Raw genomic sequence first — 19,328 nt, forward strand, 5'->3', positions numbered from 1 at the left:
ACCGCAAAATGAAAATGTTGTCATTAATCACTTACCCCCATGTTGTTCCAAAACCGTAAACGCTTCGTTCGTCTTCGGAAAACAATTTAAGATATTTTGGATGAAAATCGGGAGGCTTGAGACTGTCCCATAAACTACCAAGTAAGTAACAGTGTCAAGGTCCAGGAAAGTATGAAAAGCATCGTCAGAATAGTCCATCTGCCATCTGGGATTCAACCGTAACATTATGAAGCGATGAGAATACTTTTTGTACACAAAGAAAACAAAAATAATGACTTTTTAAAAAATCTGAGCAGTATGCAGGCAGTTTACGCTCTTTGAAGCGAACAGAAATTTTACTGGTTTGGAACGACATGGGGTTAAGTGATTAATGACAAAAATTTCATTTTGCTTTGGAGTAACCCTTTAACTGTCACCCCCATTTTTTAAAATAGGCATGAAAATGCACTATCCAAACTTAAATTGTTGTAATTTATGAACCCTTTGGAATACAGACTAGGTCTCTTTTTACAGAAGAAAATCAGCAGATTATTGCAAAAGTGGAATTTTTCAAAAAATTAAAGTATCAAAGTTATAGAAGTTTAAATTTACTGTAAATAAAATGCACTACATTAATTTTATTTTATTTGTAATAAATGTTTTACATAAAAGGTTTTACTCTAAAATTGGTATAAAATTAAAGCCTTTTGTCTAAAGTTATGTTTCAAATTTGAAGTTGATATGAAAAAAATTGAGGTTCCTGTGAGATTTTATTTAGGGAGTCCTAAATAAATCCACTGAATTTTTTATGCATTTTTCTGTCACAAATATCTAGATTCCTCTGTCAATATTACTTATATCTTCAAAATGACTCAAATCAGTTGCAGCATAGTGGTTAGCACGTGTACAAAACCTATTTAGCTCTGGCGCTCATGCAAGTTTACTTTAATCCCACTTTAAATTTTCTTATCTTCCTGTCCTATTTCTATCACGATAAAAAAAGTCATACAGTGGACTTATTATACTCTTATTATTACAGTTTTTTGTAGCAACTTAAATTGTTTGAAAATTGGGAATTGGATTTCTAGTTCCTAGTATGCTTTGCACAGGACTAGACAAGGAGAATAAATGTTGAAAATAAGTACTGTGGGCTTTTTCATTTAAAAATGTGGTTATTCTACAAATTAATTTCCTCTAACTCAATGTAATTTGTTGGTTTGACATTTTCATTAGAAGTTGTCATTGCTCAAAACGATTGATGTAAACGTCTGCGTTACTTTTCAGGGTAATAACGCAAGGCCAAAAATAACTCTAGATATAAATAACAATAAATTAATTAATAAAATAATAAACAAAAATATGATAGAACCTAAGCTATTGTGCAATCCTCTGCTCTAGCCGCTTCTCCCCTCTGAAACACACACAGGAATACATTCGTTCAGTTTACGGCTCCAAATAGCTTACACGTTTGCTTGACTCCTGCCAGAGGGAGGAATTATTGGCCTGACTCTGATCTGGAAGGTACAGCGTGGGTGTGAGGTCTGTGTGGGGATCAATGGCTCCCTGTGGGATACAGCCCTTAAATCCCCCCCCTTTACCTTGCTGCATGTGCAACAGAACACCACCCACATTCACTTGAGTCTAATTTGATAAATCTAAAGAGCGGCTCGGTCCAATGGATCCAGGAGAACAAAACCGTTCTTTGTGTTTTAATAGCGCAGACGTTTTTGTAAAAATCCATGCCCGTGTCTGCCGAAGCAAAAAACATATTAATCATTCTCTTCCCTGAAATGCTCAAGTGAATGGTGTGCTGGGGGGAAAGACAAAGAGAAGCAGTGAAACTGCATGAACAACAGATATTAACGGAACCCGAGAACAGAATACAACTATGGTGCAAGAAAATACCTCAGGCCAACATGGTACAGACACTGGAAAAGTCAGAGGTCTACGGTGTATTATATTCATACACATATAACATTTACGTTGCCTTCCATAAAGGAAGTTTTGGAGAAAATAGGACCTAAAATCTTCTAGGGCTTAATTTTTTACCTATAAAGCCTACTGGATTGTTTTTGAGACACTAATTTCTAAGGCCTCAACATGATCAAAACAATCTATTACATGCCTTATGTCATCTGATTCATAGTTTATATTTTTTTTTAGCAAGTAAAAGGCCTTTTAATATCATTCTATAAACTGCCACATGTTTGAGGTAAAGATTTATTTATTTTTTTGCTGGGAAATGTAAATATATAGTTAGCAATATTTCAAATACTTAGTGTACTGAATCAAATTAGGTCTACTTAAAAATGTATAATTTTTTAGAAAAATAACGTTAATTTATCTAATATGATACACCCGACTTTTGAGGAACGTTTATTTGTTCATCTCTCAATCATCACTGAGCAGAAAACTAACCATTTAAATATCCTCTTACTAAGACATACTGTAAGATATTGTGTGACATCTAATATTTATGCATTTTATGCAAGTAGTCTGCTATACTATTATAAATATCTCATTGATTTACATTACAAACTATTAGAATGTAATCTTTTTGGCCATATAAAAACATAATTTGCATCAAATTGCATATTTTTGGTCAGTCTGGACTATAACTTCCAGTTTGGAATAAAACTGAAATGTTTTTTCTTCCTTGAATAGAATATGATCTCCATAACATCCTTCTCCATATTCTATTCATACTAAAAGCCTAATGCATCAAATGATACTTGACAAAAAAAAAAAAAAAAAAAAAAAACACACATATACCTTTAGTTTTTATTATTTTTGCTATGTGGGTTCATTTTACAAGCTGGTTTGGTAGTAACAATGCAAAGAAAGTGAATGATGGGATATTGACCAAGCGGGGTTCTCATTTCACTTGGCAAGCAGACTGTGACTCAGAAGCAGTGAGAGGTGCCGAATGCTCTGCAGAAAGCTGAGGGTCAAAGGTGGAGGTGAGTTCAGGCCTCAACTGGTGCTGGGCTGCCAAGGGTGAATAGATACGACCCCCCTGGTTCCTGTTTCATAAATTGATGTGAATTTGCTGCCGGAACAGAGAGCCAGGACCTTCCTCGACATCCGCTTGGGATGCTGAACTTTGTGAAAGAAACATCATCCAAGGGAAGCGCGTTGACATCTTTGATTAGCTTTCAGTATCCAGGAACTTTTCAGCCATTTCAATCTTGGTGCTCTGTAGACAGTCACTGCTCTCCAAACATACATACGAGCCGAGCGGAACAGATACGGTATTCAGAGACAATGGGAAAGAGGTAATGATGGCCGGTAATGAAATTCTCCTTCTCCACTGAGAGTCTTGAAACCTTTCAGTGCCCATCAAAATGGGAGCCTCCAATGGAAAGACAAAGGGAAAGAAAATAACACTGGTAAAGTTAGACCAGATCCAGCGATAGGTTGCCGAGCCTAGTAAGGAAGGGGGTGGGAAATGGGGTTTCTTATAGGGCTGCATGATTAATATAGTGAATTAAAAATAAAGTTGCGATGACCACAAAGGCTGCATTTTAATTATTTAAATGTATGCGCTGCATGTTTCATAGTGAAGGGCGTCACTTTGTTCATTTACACATGACCAGCTCATGATCCGCCAGTGTCTGCAGTGTCTCGGTTCATTGCTCTACACAAACTCCATCTCTGTATCCTCTCTTGAGTTTGGGTCAATTCAATGTGCATTAGGGAACTCAATATATGCCACCCATCTTCCCAAACATGTAATGTACTTATCAACCAAACAGAAGATTTAGGGTTCCCTGCTGATGTGCGTCAATATAAAGGTTTAATGATTTAACGTTTGAAAACGAAAATATTAAGATATTAGTATTGTAAACACTAGCATATATAATAAATAATAGTACTGTAATTTTAAGTTTGAAATTCTTATAATTTAAGTTTTGCCACAATCTCTGTTTGAAACCTACACTTGCAGTTATTTGAGGAATTATCTTTATCTGAATCTAATCTGAACAAGTTTTGTGAAACTTTTGTTCTCACCAACTGAGGTAAAAAAGCATTACAATACATTGCGCTACCAATAGTTATTAAATATAACAATCGCTTAGCTCATATCACATCAAACCATGCAAATTAATATTATTGTTATACTTTGTCCTGAAAATGTTAATGTTAACAACATCAGCATTGCGTGACTATGTGTATTTAATGTGTATTTTCGTTACCTGTAGACTACCGAGGACTACAGGTGAATCTCTAGTTGTCACTGATGACTGTCGTATGGACCTTTCTGGATTACAATCCGCCATCAAAATGATAAATTGCTGCTGTGAGAAAAGATGCCACCTGCAGCATCCTCACATGCGATAGCCTACGAGTCGGGACTCCTTCTTTATGTTTACAGACGTGACATAATGACACAAAGACAAATGGTGGCATGCTTGTATTTCGCTAAAACCTACTAGTACCACTCAAATTAGAAAACACTATTACAAGCTTACCGCTGTGAATTGGACTAAGGTAAGGAGATTTTAAAACTGGCTGGTTATGTACTAGCCCAAAAATTGATTTCGGATCATTTTTAACCAAAAAATATTTGGACTGCAGCTTTAAAATACTCAAATTTTACAGTATTTACAGTTTTTATTTAGTAGTAGTAGTAATAAAAACAAAATGCGAAATATTACAATTGTTATTGTATTGTTGTTGTATAATTATTTTAGCCATACTACAAAAAAAAAGCATTTTAAATTGCTATTGCAACCTTTATCAGAAAAATCGCAGTTAGATTTCCCCCCCGAAATTGTGCAGCTTTAGTTTCTTCCCTAAATTATCCTCTAAGTTATACTGCTAAAATTCAAGCTTTTTTTCCTTGCCATCAGATTGACCGCAATCATTTGAGAGCCCATCTGGAACTCATCAGTCCGGCGTTTGGAAATGGCCCAATCATGAAATTAAACTTTGGGATTACCAAAATTTAGAGAGCAACGCAAATAAAATTCACCTCGAGACATGTGCGCCGTGTCTCGGTTTCAACAGATTTCATATTTCCGAGGAGTGGGTGGCACAGATCCCCGGAGGGGGAGGCTGGGTTCCCTCTTAACTCTGGAGCAATCTGGACACCTGACCAGTCGGCATTACAGGTTGTGTTTGTTTTACTTTGTATGGGAAAGCAAACAGGGCTCTTTTCTTCAGACGGCGTGGGCCGAAATCTTTCTGAAGTCTGGGTGGAAATGACAAAGCCAGCCCTTACCTTCCTGAGTGATATTTGACCACCTGAAGAAACTCTCTACACCGCAAAACCTCCTCAACATGTAATTACTCTGACATCATTTGGGACTGGAGGAAATCGCTAACTAGATCCATCAAATGCTCACCCATGTCCTTCAGCTACAGCAAGAGTCTCGCATTATAAACCCAACCACATATGCAAATATCCGGCCCTAAATAAAACCTCCCAATTAAAACAAAACGGTCGCCATGCAAGCACTGAGGTTAGCAAAAGTTTTGGAACGTGCCTGATTCTACCAAGACTGCAAAGGATGTAAAGTTTCCTCCGCTCATGACAGCTCCTCAGTGGGTCACTGGACCGGAATCTGGAATCAGTCAGTCGATGTGATTAGCAGACGTGACCTCGATCCGCTATCTGTCACTAGAGCTTTACGTTAGAGCCCAGAGAGAGGGCCGTTCTGAAAAACCTCAAAAGAGAATCACTCATCCATGGCTTACCGCACACTGGAAATAAGATTTCAGCCGTGTGGCTGTCGAGCAGACAGCAGAAACAGCACCCTCTATGGGCAGAAAGCAAACTGATGTTCTGAAAAGGCAAATTTAACACAAAAATATTTAAAACAAGGGTTGTGTCATTCAGAATTGAACTGAGAATGACTTAAATTCCAATTCAAAAAGTTGCAAACTGCATGAAACTGCATTAAATTTTAAGTAGAAGTAAAACAAAGATATTCACAAAACTAAGTTTAGTTTAATAGAACAACAGAATGACAGAACAAACGATAGATAGATAGATAGACCGATAGATAGATGGATAGATAGACAAAATAACACAACAAAATAAAGACAAATAAAAAATATAACAACCAAGAAATACACAAATACAATAGGGCTGCACAATTAATCGAATTTCTAATCGCGATTACAATTATGGATTCCACAATTACGTAATCGTTCAATGCGGCAATTAATCGTTCAAAGTCCACTTATGTTATTCTGCACGCTTAAGATATGTTTTTTTCTTTCTACGTGTTATCTTAAAGAATTTTCCATTGTTTTAGTTTCAGTATAACATACCATTCATATTTTTACTTTTTTTTAATCATTTAAAGAAGAAACCAATCCAATGTATAGCTGACATTTGAGGCTTAATAATATAGAAAAGCACTTTTTCAGTTAGAGTGTTTTCAGCTTATTTTCATATAAAAATACGGCATGCAGTTAAACAACAATGGTATAAACATCATTCAGTGTAAATTGTGATAATCATAATTAATAATCGCAGTTACAATTTCAAGGGAAAAATCGACAATTATGGTTTTTGTCATAATAGTGCAGCCCTGATAGATAGATTGATAGATAGATAGATAGATAGACAGGTTTTATTTAGTTGATAGACAGATGAATAGAAAGATAGATGGACTGACATACAGACAGATTCGGACACATGTCGATATCAAGCTTACGAGCACTTCTTGGTCAACCATGACCACCAAAAATAAAAGGACATCAGGTCAAATGACATCACCATGCAGGTCTATTTTGTTTTTATCACTAATTTCCTATCAAAGTACCAGTTGCACACTAAAAACACACACATCTTTGGAGGCTACTGTGCAGGGTCTTAGTCTTTGAGAGCGGTAGCTGCTTGGCGGCAGGAAGCTGAAGTTGCGGCCGGGAGCCAGAGCCCCTTTTCCCCTTAATTCCACAATGTGTCTTCATTCATCTCGAAGAGCACATGGAAAAACCATTGCGGGGGAAAAGCCCCTTCCTGCCGGCTCGGTCTCGGATAGATGCTGCACTCTCACTTATTCCCTCTTCACTCGGCTAACAGGAAACAGCCCTTTATTACAAAGGGGGGACGTGAGGATGAAAAACAGGGGATTTAGAAGTCTGGAGTTTTATTTGTAGACAACTTGTGCTGAAAGCTGCGAAGGGACGGAGAGGCAACCCAATCTGCCGTCTCCCGACAAGGGGGGCTAATTTAGCGTACGCCAAACAGCCGCGGGACCACCGCCGATCTGTGAGGCGCACGCAGAGATGCCTGACAACACCACAGAGATCAGGCCCACGAGACGAGAACTAAAAGACAAGACTGACAAGCTAATTAGATTCACACCATCTCATCTCCATATGAGACAACCAAACTACCTGAAATGAGTGCAGATTAGAAGAGAGGAGCCACCTGTAGACAGCTGGAAACGCTATTAGCAATGCATTTAACTAGTGGACTGTTTCTGTTATGCTGGTTGACTAGAGCTTTTATATTTTTAGCAGCAGTGCTGTAAAGAGGATGAAGTTGAAGTACATTAAAAGCCATGAACACAACTTAACATACAGGATTTTACAGTGCAAACAGCATGTGTTTTATTGTGCTAATAATCCAACAGAAATTTGTACAATGCAACTAAATGAAAAATTATTGGCACATCATGATGCAGCAATACTACAATACTCAATTTACTTTTATCTGTATAGTGTTTTCAACTAAGCGTATCATATCAAAGCAAAAAAAAAAAATAATAATAATAATTTATTATAACCCTATATATATATATATATATATATATATATATATATATATATATATATATTTTAAGATACAAAAAATTAAGTTAGAGTACGTTAGAGTTTGAGAATTTTTTAATCTTGTAAATGCTACTTTTGCTGATAAAGTCAAGAAAAAAATACGTAAAGACTAAAATACTGACAATTTAATGGACATTTAGATCAAATTATGATAACTATGATTAAAACATACGCATGATCTGCAGTTGTACACAAGAAACTTTTTTTTTATGATAATACTGATAAATATGAACTAAACTGATATTTTCTATGTCTAAATTAAAGCAATAAAATATGTAAATGTATAAAATATTAGTAAAATTAACTAAAGTTCATACTTGACATAACAAAATACTGACTTAATTAAAAGGACATTTATATCAAATAATGAAAACTATGACTTTTGACTATAAAACCAAAATTAAAAATCATCTCAAAGAAATTGCACCTCTAAATTCACCCAAAAAAGCAGTGCTTTTGTAACCAATTCAATCATAAATGTCTCATATGACTTCAATCATAAATGTCAAGACAAATCACTGCTGAAATGGACTCCTATCAGCAACATTTTCATTATACATAAATTTTTTAGTTGAACACATGAAACCTTTTTATGTTCTTTTAAAATATCAATTTAATATTTAAGTACTTCAGAAATGTTTTAATAATTGTCAAATATTTGGTTAAAATTAATTTTTTCATCATTTTGCACATTATTTTCACTGTATAAAATAAGTAAAAAAAGAAACTGTATTGCATGTAAAAAATATTAACTAAATATAAAGGACACTTTCATGAAAATATGAAAAATATAACTAAAACATAACACTGTAAAAACTACATCTACAGCATGGCAAAACTCTCTCCAAGAAGTTGCATCTCTAAATTCATCAAAAAAGCAGCACTTCTGCAAAAAATGCAACAGACAAATCATTGCTAAAACAGAGTCCTACGAGCAAGGCCCACTTTTTTTTTTTGCTCTTTTACGATAACATTGATAAATGGTCCACAATAACACAAATGACATTTACGAAGAAAGTAAACAAGCCCAGCTTTGATTTCATGTTGTCGTTAAATGAAAAGAACTAGAGCAAAGCCTCCAAAGACACAGAAATGCAAAAAAATTGAACTTTTACAAACTAAATAACGATGGTAGTCAGCATTCCTGATCTGTTCTGAACGACTACGAAGAGGCATTAAAAAGTCACACTGAAATCGGGGATCTACCCAAGAACAATAGCACTTCTGCAAAACATTCCTGGTCGGTAGCAGATTGCCAAGAACAGTTTTGGATGGCTGCTGTGTTTAGGTTGTATGGGCTGGCAAATTATCCAGACCGCATTGTGCCAGGGTTCAACGGATTTCAATGGAGCATGTAAATTAAAGAGCTGAAGAGGAATTCTTTAATGGTCCTACACGTAAATATGAGATGTTACAGAGCTCCATACTGCAGAGGTGCATCATGGTCTCCCCTCGAAAAAGCCAACAGAGACATTACAGAAATGTGGTAACGTCTGACAGGCGTAAAGGAATGGTATCAAATACTGCAGTTCAGACACTTCCAGCCTGAGAAACAGGGCAAAAATCTTTTTCCTTTACATGAAACATTACACAACTAACCATATTCCCCTCTACGGAATAATGAAGTAATCATGCCTGTGCAAACGTAGCAGAAAAAGCCACTGCTATATTTAGATTTACTTAAATCATCTTTAGACTATTTGTCATTCAATAGTTATTAAGTGTCATGTCATTCAAGAACCATCATGCAATAGATTTACATTATTACTTTTTTAAAGGAACACTTTACCCAAACGTGAAATTCTTTTGAAGATTGACTTGCCCTCAGGCCATCCAAGATGTAAATGAGTTTGTTTCTTTAACAGATTTGCAGAAATTTAGCATTACATCACTTGCTCACCAGTGGATCCTCTACAGTGAATGAGTGCCGTCAGAATGAGAGTCCAAACAGCTGATAAAAACCTCACAATAATTCACAAGTAATCCACATGACTCAAAAACAAATCCAAGAAAAAGAAACAAATCCACAATTAATGATTTTTAAAAATCTGAGCCATTGCTTCTGGCAAAAATACAAGTCCTCCATTCATAATATTGCTTTCTCCAGTAAAAATGCAATTCTTGTCTGAATCAGGAGTGAAATACGCACAGATCAATCACTGTTTTTAAGAGAAAACGGTCCAAACTATGTGGATTATTGTGATGTTTTTATCAGCTGTTTGGACTCTAATTCTGACGGCACCCATTCACTGCAAATGATCCACAGATGATCTACATCTTGGATGGCCTGAGAGCAAAATTTAAAAAAAAAAAATTTAATTTTTGGGTGAACTATTCCTCTACGGTTACACTAAAGAGTGACTTTGACCTCAGCTGTCATTACCTAAACTAAAAAACCTAAATAAAACTCACTCTAACTCACTAAGAAACTCCACGAAAGGTGAAACTACGCATTTCTGCCATTTAGTTTTTTGTGAAATTAAGCTGGTATTTCACACAGTTTGTTCATAAAGAGTCCAAAATTCCCTCAAGTAGTCAAATTATACATTTGTTATGCATCCAAATAAAAGTCAAAAGAGTTGAAAGTCAAATGGCCATCTGGAAACAAATGATAGGAGGACAGCATGCAAAGGACACATTGCAACAGATGCAGGTGCACCAACACCTGGACACAATGGTAATATTCAGACTCGCTCAACTGGAAACTGGAATTTAATGGAAATAAGAGTTGAGCACAAAAAACAATGCCATGAATTTTCAGTGACCTGAAAAGAAGAAATACATCGAACCTCCAACAGTCTGAGACCACAGATGAACTGTTCTTTTTTTTAATTGAAGTTGCATGAAAATTTGAGTGAAGAGCTGGATTAAAACATTTAGTGACAGCGCCACTGGAGCTGACATCAACAAAATCTGATGATCACGTTCTTCAGCATGATTTGAGATTATCCAAAGAGCATCGTTTGCTTAAAGTGCAGAATTTCAAATATTTCTCATTTAAAAATATTTAAAAATCCAAAAACAGCTTATTTCTATGTCAAAAGAAATACGGTTTCATACGGATCTCACACTTTGTTCCTATAAAAATGGTTTAATCACAACTGCACTTCCATAAGTGAATATGGGATCTCCTTCAGACAATATAAAAAAAAATTCAGAAACATTGTGTTATGGTAGTGGCTGCAGATATCAAATTACTACAATTTTACCATTGTAGCTATGGTATTTTAGTGAAAACTACAGTTACCTCTGTACATTTTAAAGGACAGTGTTTTTAAAATCTCTCCCAGCCATGGACAGCTGTGAAAAAATAGACTTCAAACTAACTCTGACAGATTTATGAGATGTTGATTGTCCTGGTCTGCGGGCTGGACACTGGTCTGGATGACGGACAGATTCTTACCTCCTCATCAGACGTGTCGTGCTCATACTCGTCCACCTGAGAGGAAATCTGGAGGCCGCTGTCTCTGTCGGACGCAACACTTTCCTCCCCTCCCTCCTTTCCAGCAGCTTTCTTCTTTTTCTTCTTTTCCTTTGAATTTTGGACATCAGTCTGTACAAAAAAATTAAACAACAACATTAGCTGTTTCCGAAATCTTAGATTATGTATTCAACACAGACAAATATTTTCTATAAACATGAATTAAATAGACTATTAAAACTAAGCATTTAAAAGTGAATCCCATATTTTGTCCATTCCAAATCAAGTACTTTTTTCTTCTTTATTTTACATTTCTCACATTCTTACTTTTTCCTTACCAATTAAATTCACAATTGTAATGTGAGAAAGACCATTTCCTCAATTTCAAAGATAAAAATCATGAATCTTATTTTTATTCAATGTATTTATGCATTAAATTGTAAAATTTTGACTGGTTAAGAACAAAAAGTTGCAGTACAGCATAATCAGTACAAGTTATTTTTATTTACATTGTTCTGTAACAGTAGGATATATAGTAGTATAGTAGATCTATAATAGGATGTATACAGTAGCATAACTGTATAAAACTAATGTCCAAGTCATTTTGTAATGTATCAAGCACTACTTATTAGCATAATAATGGTATGCATTTGGCATGTACCAGGTTTACTATAACTAAAACCACACACACACAAAAAAAAAATTTATTAGGTGAAATAAAATAAAAATGTTAACTGAAAAAAAAATCATATGTTGCCATATGCCAAAGCTACATTTCTCATTTTCATGTAGTTTAACATAAAAAAATAAAATAAAAAAAATTTAAATATAAAAATTAAAAACTAAATCAAAATATTTTTTGAAAAAACAATGGTGTGCAAGGTGCACTGTGCTTGATTGTCATTAAAATTATTAAAACTATTGCTTAAAAAAGCTTAATTAAATTTCTGCAAAATGAACTGATATATGAACTGGACAGGTTTTCAATTTTTCAGTCTAGTCATACAAGCAGCCAGTTATTTAATGCTGTTGTAGAAAAACATACTTCAGTACAGCATTTTCCAGACACCGTCTTTTTATGGCAGCACGACAGTGTACATGTTTCAGATATGTGGTTTATTTCATTTTGCACACAAACTTCCTCTGAGTGATTTACACATGTGCCGTTGAAAAGCAGTCACCAGAACTTCACATCCTGCCTGAGATGCCGGGACAGCGGGGATGAAAGCTCACAGTACCGCCTGTTATTTACCACAGCCCATCAGTCATGAGAAGGCCAAACAGGGTCGAGAGGAAGAGCAGCTTTGAGCTGCCGCGTCTCCCACGAGCCTGAGATGGGGCAGGTGAGCAACCTGTGCTGATTTACGGCTCCTTAACGTCCCGCTATCTCTTGGACTGCAGAGCTAAGTGAAACACTTCCTCCCTCAAGCCCAGTTAAATCCACATCAAGACGCTCGAGCCCCGTGTTCCTGAATGCCTCGTGCAGCCCGAGGGATGGCCAATTTTTCCGCTAGCGCTGAAGATCTAAAAACAAGCTGAAACAGTTTTGGAAAGGAAGGGTTGGGGGTATGACATCGGTTGTTCTGAGTCATTAAACCGCAGACCAAATCAGGACGTAACCTGTTAGGATGAGCAGCCGTATCAAATGTATTCAAAATGCATTACAAAATTGTGAGTATCACGAGGACTTTCATCACATTTCAGTGTCATCAAACCAGTTAATTTTCTCCCTTGCATTGCAATTTGTGAGTATAAAAGCTTTAAAACAGATGGTCCAAGTTTCTCTGATTCTAACAAACAACAATGAATCAATTCAAACTGTCTGTTAATCCATTAACTCCAATTCAATAATTGATTCAGTAATTTTTTTATTTTATATATCTGGATGTTTTAGTAAGAATATATATTGCGGTTTATCACTTTGTTATATTGCATATATATATATATATATATATATATATATATATATATATATATATATATGAAACACTATCCAATTGAAAGTTTTTTTTTTTTTTTTGGTATGAAATTAACATTTTAATTCAGAGAGTGTGGATTCAATTGATCAAAAGTTATTTTAAAGACATTTCACAAAAGGAATTCCATTTCAAATAAATGCAGATTCAGAATTTCATCAAAGAACCCTGAAAAAAGTATCACAAATGTTTTCAACATTAATAATAAATGTTTCTTGATCATCAAATCAGCATATTAAAATGACACCGAAATCTGGAGTAATGATGCTGGAAATGTAAAATATATTCAAAAAGAAAAGAGTTGATTGTAACAGTATTTCACAATAGTACAGTTTTTACTGTATTTTTGATTTTACTGTATTATTGATTGGGGAGTCGTGGCCTAATGGTTAGAGAGTCGGACTCCCAATCGAAGGGTTGTGAGTTCGAGTCCCGGGCCGGCAGGAATTGTGGGTGGGGGGAGTGCATGTACAGTTCTCTCTCCACCTTCAATACCACGACTTAGGTGCCCTTGAGCAAGGCATCGAACCCCCAACTGCTCCCCGGGGCGCCGCAGCATAAAATGGCTGCCCACTGCTCCGGGTGTGTGTTCACAGTGTGTGTGTGTGTTCACTGCTCTGTGTGTGTGCACTTCGGATGGGTTAAAATGCAGAGCACTAATTCTGAGTATGGGTCACCATACTTGGCTGAATGTCACGTCACTTTCACTTTCACTTTCACTTTCACTTAAATAAATGTAGCCTTGGTGGGCATCAAAAACATTTTTAAAAAATCTGACGGTGGTGTATTACAATGCACTACCGTTCAAAAGTTTGGGGCATTGCTGAATAAAAGAAATTAACACTTTTATTCAGCAATGATGCATTAAATTGTTTGAAAGTGAAAGCAAAGACATAATGTTACAAAAGATTTCTAGAATAAATACATCCTGTTTTTTATAACTTTCTATTCATAAACACTGACAGTTTCCACAAACATTAAGCAGCACAAATATTTCCAACACTGATAATAAGAAATGCTTCTTCAGCATATTAGAATGATTTCTGAAGGATCATGTGACACTGAAGACTGAAAATCTAGTTTTGCATAACAGGAATAAATTACGTGTGAAAAGAAATTAAAATAGAAAACAGATATTTTAAATGGTAGCAATATTTCACAATATTATAGCTTTTTATTGTATTGTTGATCAAATAAATACAGCCTTGGTCCGCATCAAAAACATTAAAATAATTCTGATGATGGAGTATTACAATGCTTAACATAAATGTACAGTATTTGTACTGATATGTGTGCTTATAAATTAAATGATAAAAAACTATTGTTAATTAAAGTAATTAATGAGTTAATTAAACAGTGTGAGAAACATTCCATTACATTTTATTTCATTTTATTTTTTAGTTTTTTTAAATAAATATTTTTAATCTTACAACAACTAAACTACAAATAAAAAGTCACCCTTTTAGGCCATTTAAGAACATCAGCTACAGAAAGAAATAAAGGCTGCAAATGATCAATTTAGAACATTATTTAGCTAAATATCACCCAGGCCTAATTTGTTGATGCGCTGGGATAGAGTTTCACAGCTAACCAGACAGTCAAGGATCCGAACACTCGTTTCCGCTGCAAGAGTCCGGTAATAAAAGAAGGATGTGGGGGCCGAGAAATCAGCTTTTGACAGATGATTTGACCAGATGACGTGTGAGTGGCCAGAACAGAGAAGCTCACGGTGTGGATTCGGATTAAAAACAAGCTCTTCAGGACATCTGGCCAGTCGACCGCAAAACCGCCGTGGGCTGCAGATGTTGCAAACCAAATGCGCGACGACGAGCGCTCGAGTCTCCAAAGTTGCGAATGACATATGACGCATGAATCAGACGGAACTGACAGGCTTTTGGAGCACGTCTCTTTAAATCGCACACACACTCAATGTAAGTTTGCACAATAACGTGTTTTTAATGTCTGTTGGCGGACCGTCCCAGGTTCCGCTCCGAAAGCCTCAAGTTGCTCATTATTCCGCTTGCTTCCTCTGAACTGTGGTTGAGTTATTGAGTGAGTTGCGGATGGAACAATCCGACGCCACTCATCAACATTCACGCTGATACTTAATTAAGACTGTGGCCTCTCAATTAAACACCTTAGGATCCACATCCCCCCATCTGGCCCTCGCAAGACCCCATAGGAGCAAGTCACGTGTGTCAGAGATGGAAGCGGACCAGCCGTGTCTGCAGCGTGCGTTGTGCGTAGGAGTACTTTAAAGCGAGAGAGAAAGTTTCACGGTAAGAAGAGCCCTTCCGGTGTCTTCCGCCCCCGTCCCGATGTCATCTCCCACCCCCTCACGTGGCGCGAGCGCGGCCGCCGCTGGATCAGACACACGGCTGCAGGGGCGGCGGGATTTCTCCCAGGAATCATAACGTCTCCGGCAGCCGCATTAACTTCTGCCTGGTGTGCATCAGTCAGAGCCGTGATCAGTGTCTCAGAAGACCCGCAACAAAAGAGCACAGGAAAAAAACACGCCAGGGGGGTGGATTAAAGGGTCGAGACAGGAACAATACGTCCCACGGTCCCTGCTGCAATGCCAGAAAGAGATTTCAAAGCTGCGAACTTGATAGTGTCCCACAGTAAGTCAGACATCCGCTGGAGCGCAAACACTTTGGCCCTGAACTTCACACTGTAGGTGCTGTTGATCCTGACAAATGAGATCAGAAAGATTTGGAGGAACTCCATGAAAACAATTCTGCTCACATGTGAAGGGCCTAATACTATACTGGTAGACCAAAACAGGCCAGTTATTATCAGCAGTGGCTGCTAAATATGACAACTTGAAACCTTAACTTTAGATACATCGCTGGGTTTGTTATAAAGTCTACCAACAGCCTTCACAATGGATAATTTTTAGTAAATTAGCAGAGGCAGAAGACATACAAGAGCTGCTGGCTCATGGTTCAAGTGTCATTATCCTGTCTTGATTATCCTGTATAAAAAGTCCAATAATAATAATAATAATAATAAATAATTAATAATTAGTTCTTTTATTAAAATTGTATTCCCTTTTTTAAAATCAGATTATCGTATCCTTGTTGAATACTTTCAAAGGCATTAAAAACACTTTCCGACCCCAAACTTTTGAACAGTGTGAATATGAGTAAGTATCAGTATACTGTCTGTGATATCTAGCAAGGACTACACATAGTGGATACACAATACTATGGTAAATGAGATCTTCATAAAAATACTTTTCCTGGACTGCTCCCAGCTGGTGGAATGACCTCCCGATCTCAATTCGAACAGCTGAGTCTTTACTCATTTTCAAAAAACATCTAAAGACTCATCTTTTTCGCCTGCACTTAACCAACTAATACTAAGTACTTACCTTTTTTCTTTTTCTTTTCTATCATATTCCAAAAAAAAAAAAAAAAAAAAAAAAACCCTGGCTACGTGTTCTGTACTAGACTAACTGAGACTTGTCATAGCACTTGTATTCCGTTGTTGTTTTCTCGTTGATCTGATTGTTTCTACTGTTCTCATTTGTAAGTCGCTTTGGATAAAAGCGTCTGCTAAATGATTAAATGTAAATGTAAATGTAATGTACTGGATTTAAATGAACAACAGTAATACACTACCAGTAACAAATACTACCTAACTTTCACACAATTCACAAAAACATAAATTAAGACAGAAAATGACAAGACTGCTGGTAGATTTCTAACTGACATTTTATAACTTCTTAAATAATATTATAAATTCTTTATAAATTCTCTAACTGAGATTTGAAACTTTGCAGCGATAAAATAAATATTTTTATACAAATTAACAGAGCACACTGTGTTCTAGAACACACGCCAGTCAAAAAAGACAAGCAACATGTCAACATTTGGAGGCATAAATTTCACAAAATGTGTTCTTTATAAAACGTAACAACATGAAACTCACGTTTCGGTTCTCTAGAGGAACGAGGCGTTATTCTACTGCAGTGATGTCATTACAGACCCGCAGACGTGATTGACAGCTGTTGAGTTATGAGCACATTCTCACAGCTATAGATAAATATTAACTTTTTTCTGTGCCGGCCACCTGCCATTTATCATAATCACTTGTTTCCTTGTCTTTGAGTGCAACACAGAATGACTGTTTGACAACCGACCTCCATTAACACAGAAGCAGATAAACAGAGCAGGACGAGGTGAGGCAGCCAGTGGCACTCACACTATCAGTGATGGACCATTAGAAGGCGCTAGAGAGTGAAGTCCAGAGACAGCATCTTTCCTCACTCGTGGGACTGAAGTGGAAATGATATACAATAGCCAAAACGTATTTGTACAATTAGATCACATCTAAAAACATCTGAACGTCACTGCATTAAACAATAAAACATCAAATCACGTTTCAGTATCTCTGCTCAAATGCAGCAGGATCTTTTCTCAAAGCTGACTTTACTTTTTTTTTTTTCTCTCCATCATTTCTGACAGCAGCCAGTGCTACACACAGAGATTGCAGGGAGGTCTCTTGAAGCATCTTGGAGAAGTCTCAGTTTGTTCTGTGCCTTCATGTCATTCCAGACATGTCTTAATATGATCATATTCCCTCTATTTTCAGCACTGGAATCACTACACAATATTCCTGGCAGTGAGATTATTCAAGCTACTGAAAAGCATATTAGTCTCTTGACTGGCCTTTTGCAGGTCAAACATCAAGACTGCTAATAGGAAATTATGCATGTAGATGATCGCAGACAGAAGATGCATATGGCATAATATCACGTCTTTTTGCAACTAAAACTTTCTGTGCATACATTTATGGATGGCATCAATGTGCAGCAATGGGCTAAAGAATAAATATATAAGCCAGGTGTTTATGGTCTACAACTCTGACATTATGTATGCACCAGAATATTTAGAACTTTATGGACAAAGTCTTTTAATGAATCCTTCAAAACACAATTACATATCACCAGAGTACGTTGTGTGACATAAATTTTCTGCACTTTATCAGTCCTGATAAATATTCAAATTTAGAGTGGATTCACCACTTAAATCTCCACCAGAAAGTGCCACATGCTGGTTCACGGTACCTGAGGTTTGATGACTTCTTTGGCAGACAGCTGACGGTCTGTTTTATCTTCCTCTACGTCAGAGCTCTTTTCTTCAGAACCGTCCTCTTCATCTTCCTCCTCCTCTTCCTCATCATCACTGTCACTTCCTGATTCTTCAAGCCCAGAGAAGACGCTTTCTTCACTCTCGGACAGATCCCCCTGATCTTCATCACCATCATCTAGATGTGGACCATCTTTACCGCCGTCCTTATCAAAGATGGGCAGCTGAGAAAGAAAGACCATCACAAATGCATCAAACTCATTACTGCATAATAATAAACACACATTTAAACCAAATTTTGCTTTTTGATAATGAATTTCCTACAAAAGCACAATTCATATTTGTCTGCAACCTCATTTTAAGCATTCATTTAATGCTAAGGTTTTTAATGACATAAAAAATGTACACCTGGCCATGTGTTTCCAAACTTTTGACTGCAAAGTATATAATAAAATATAATATAATAATACAGTATACAGATAACCGAGGTTAGGGAAAGCGGGACGCGTACTTTGTGACCACAAGTGTCTATTGACAGTCTATTAATATTCATAAAATAAGTAATACAAACGTAAATACATCAATTTGTACTATTAATCTCAAACTCATCAAGCCAGACCACCTCAAGTCAACCTCGCGCTATATAAACACGCGTGCTATTATGTATAAACAGCTTCTTACTGCTTCAAAACAAAGCTATATCACTATAATACCAAATCATACCTGTTCGTCTTCATTCTCTTCTAAATTTCGTTTCTTATTTTTTAATTTACTCATGGTGCCGGTGTGAGTTGGACGCATGCTGAAAATGCGACCATGTGGGTTTGAATCTATGACGTCAAAGGTCAAACAGCGACGCGGTCGGTTTGTTTTACTTATTTTTTTTTACACAATCTCTTTTCAAATATCATTAATATGCATTTGATAACAATCTGTCTTTTCTAAAAAAATAATGCTTTCGATTTGAATGCGTTTTATTAAAACTGCGTCTGAAGCAAAAGGTTAGAGTTCAACGGTGGACGTGTGCACATTAAAAACTTTTATTTGTACAAATTAATCATTTTAAAC

General features: G+C 36.4%; 1 protein-coding gene across 1 annotated transcript in view; it reads right to left on the minus strand.

Annotated features, from left to right (window-relative positions):
- The window catches only part of bop1 (BOP1 ribosomal biogenesis factor), a 73,571-nt gene extending 54,441 nt beyond the window's left edge, over positions 1–19,130 (minus strand). The window contains exons 1-3 of the mRNA XM_042744892.1: positions 18,984–19,130; positions 18,239–18,484; positions 11,174–11,323 (exon numbers count right to left, since the gene is read on the minus strand). Of these exons, the coding sequence (XP_042600826.1) occupies positions 11,174–11,323; positions 18,239–18,484; positions 18,984–19,061 (474 nt within the window). The 5' untranslated portion in view covers positions 19,062–19,130. The remainder of the gene's footprint in view (positions 1–11,173; positions 11,324–18,238; positions 18,485–18,983) is intronic.
- Positions 19,131–19,328: the final 198 nt, after the last annotated feature.

The sequence above is a fragment of the Cyprinus carpio genome, chromosome B19 (assembly GCF_018340385.1).
Source record: "Cyprinus carpio isolate SPL01 chromosome B19, ASM1834038v1, whole genome shotgun sequence".
NCBI lineage: Eukaryota > Metazoa > Chordata > Actinopteri > Cypriniformes > Cyprinidae > Cyprinus > Cyprinus carpio.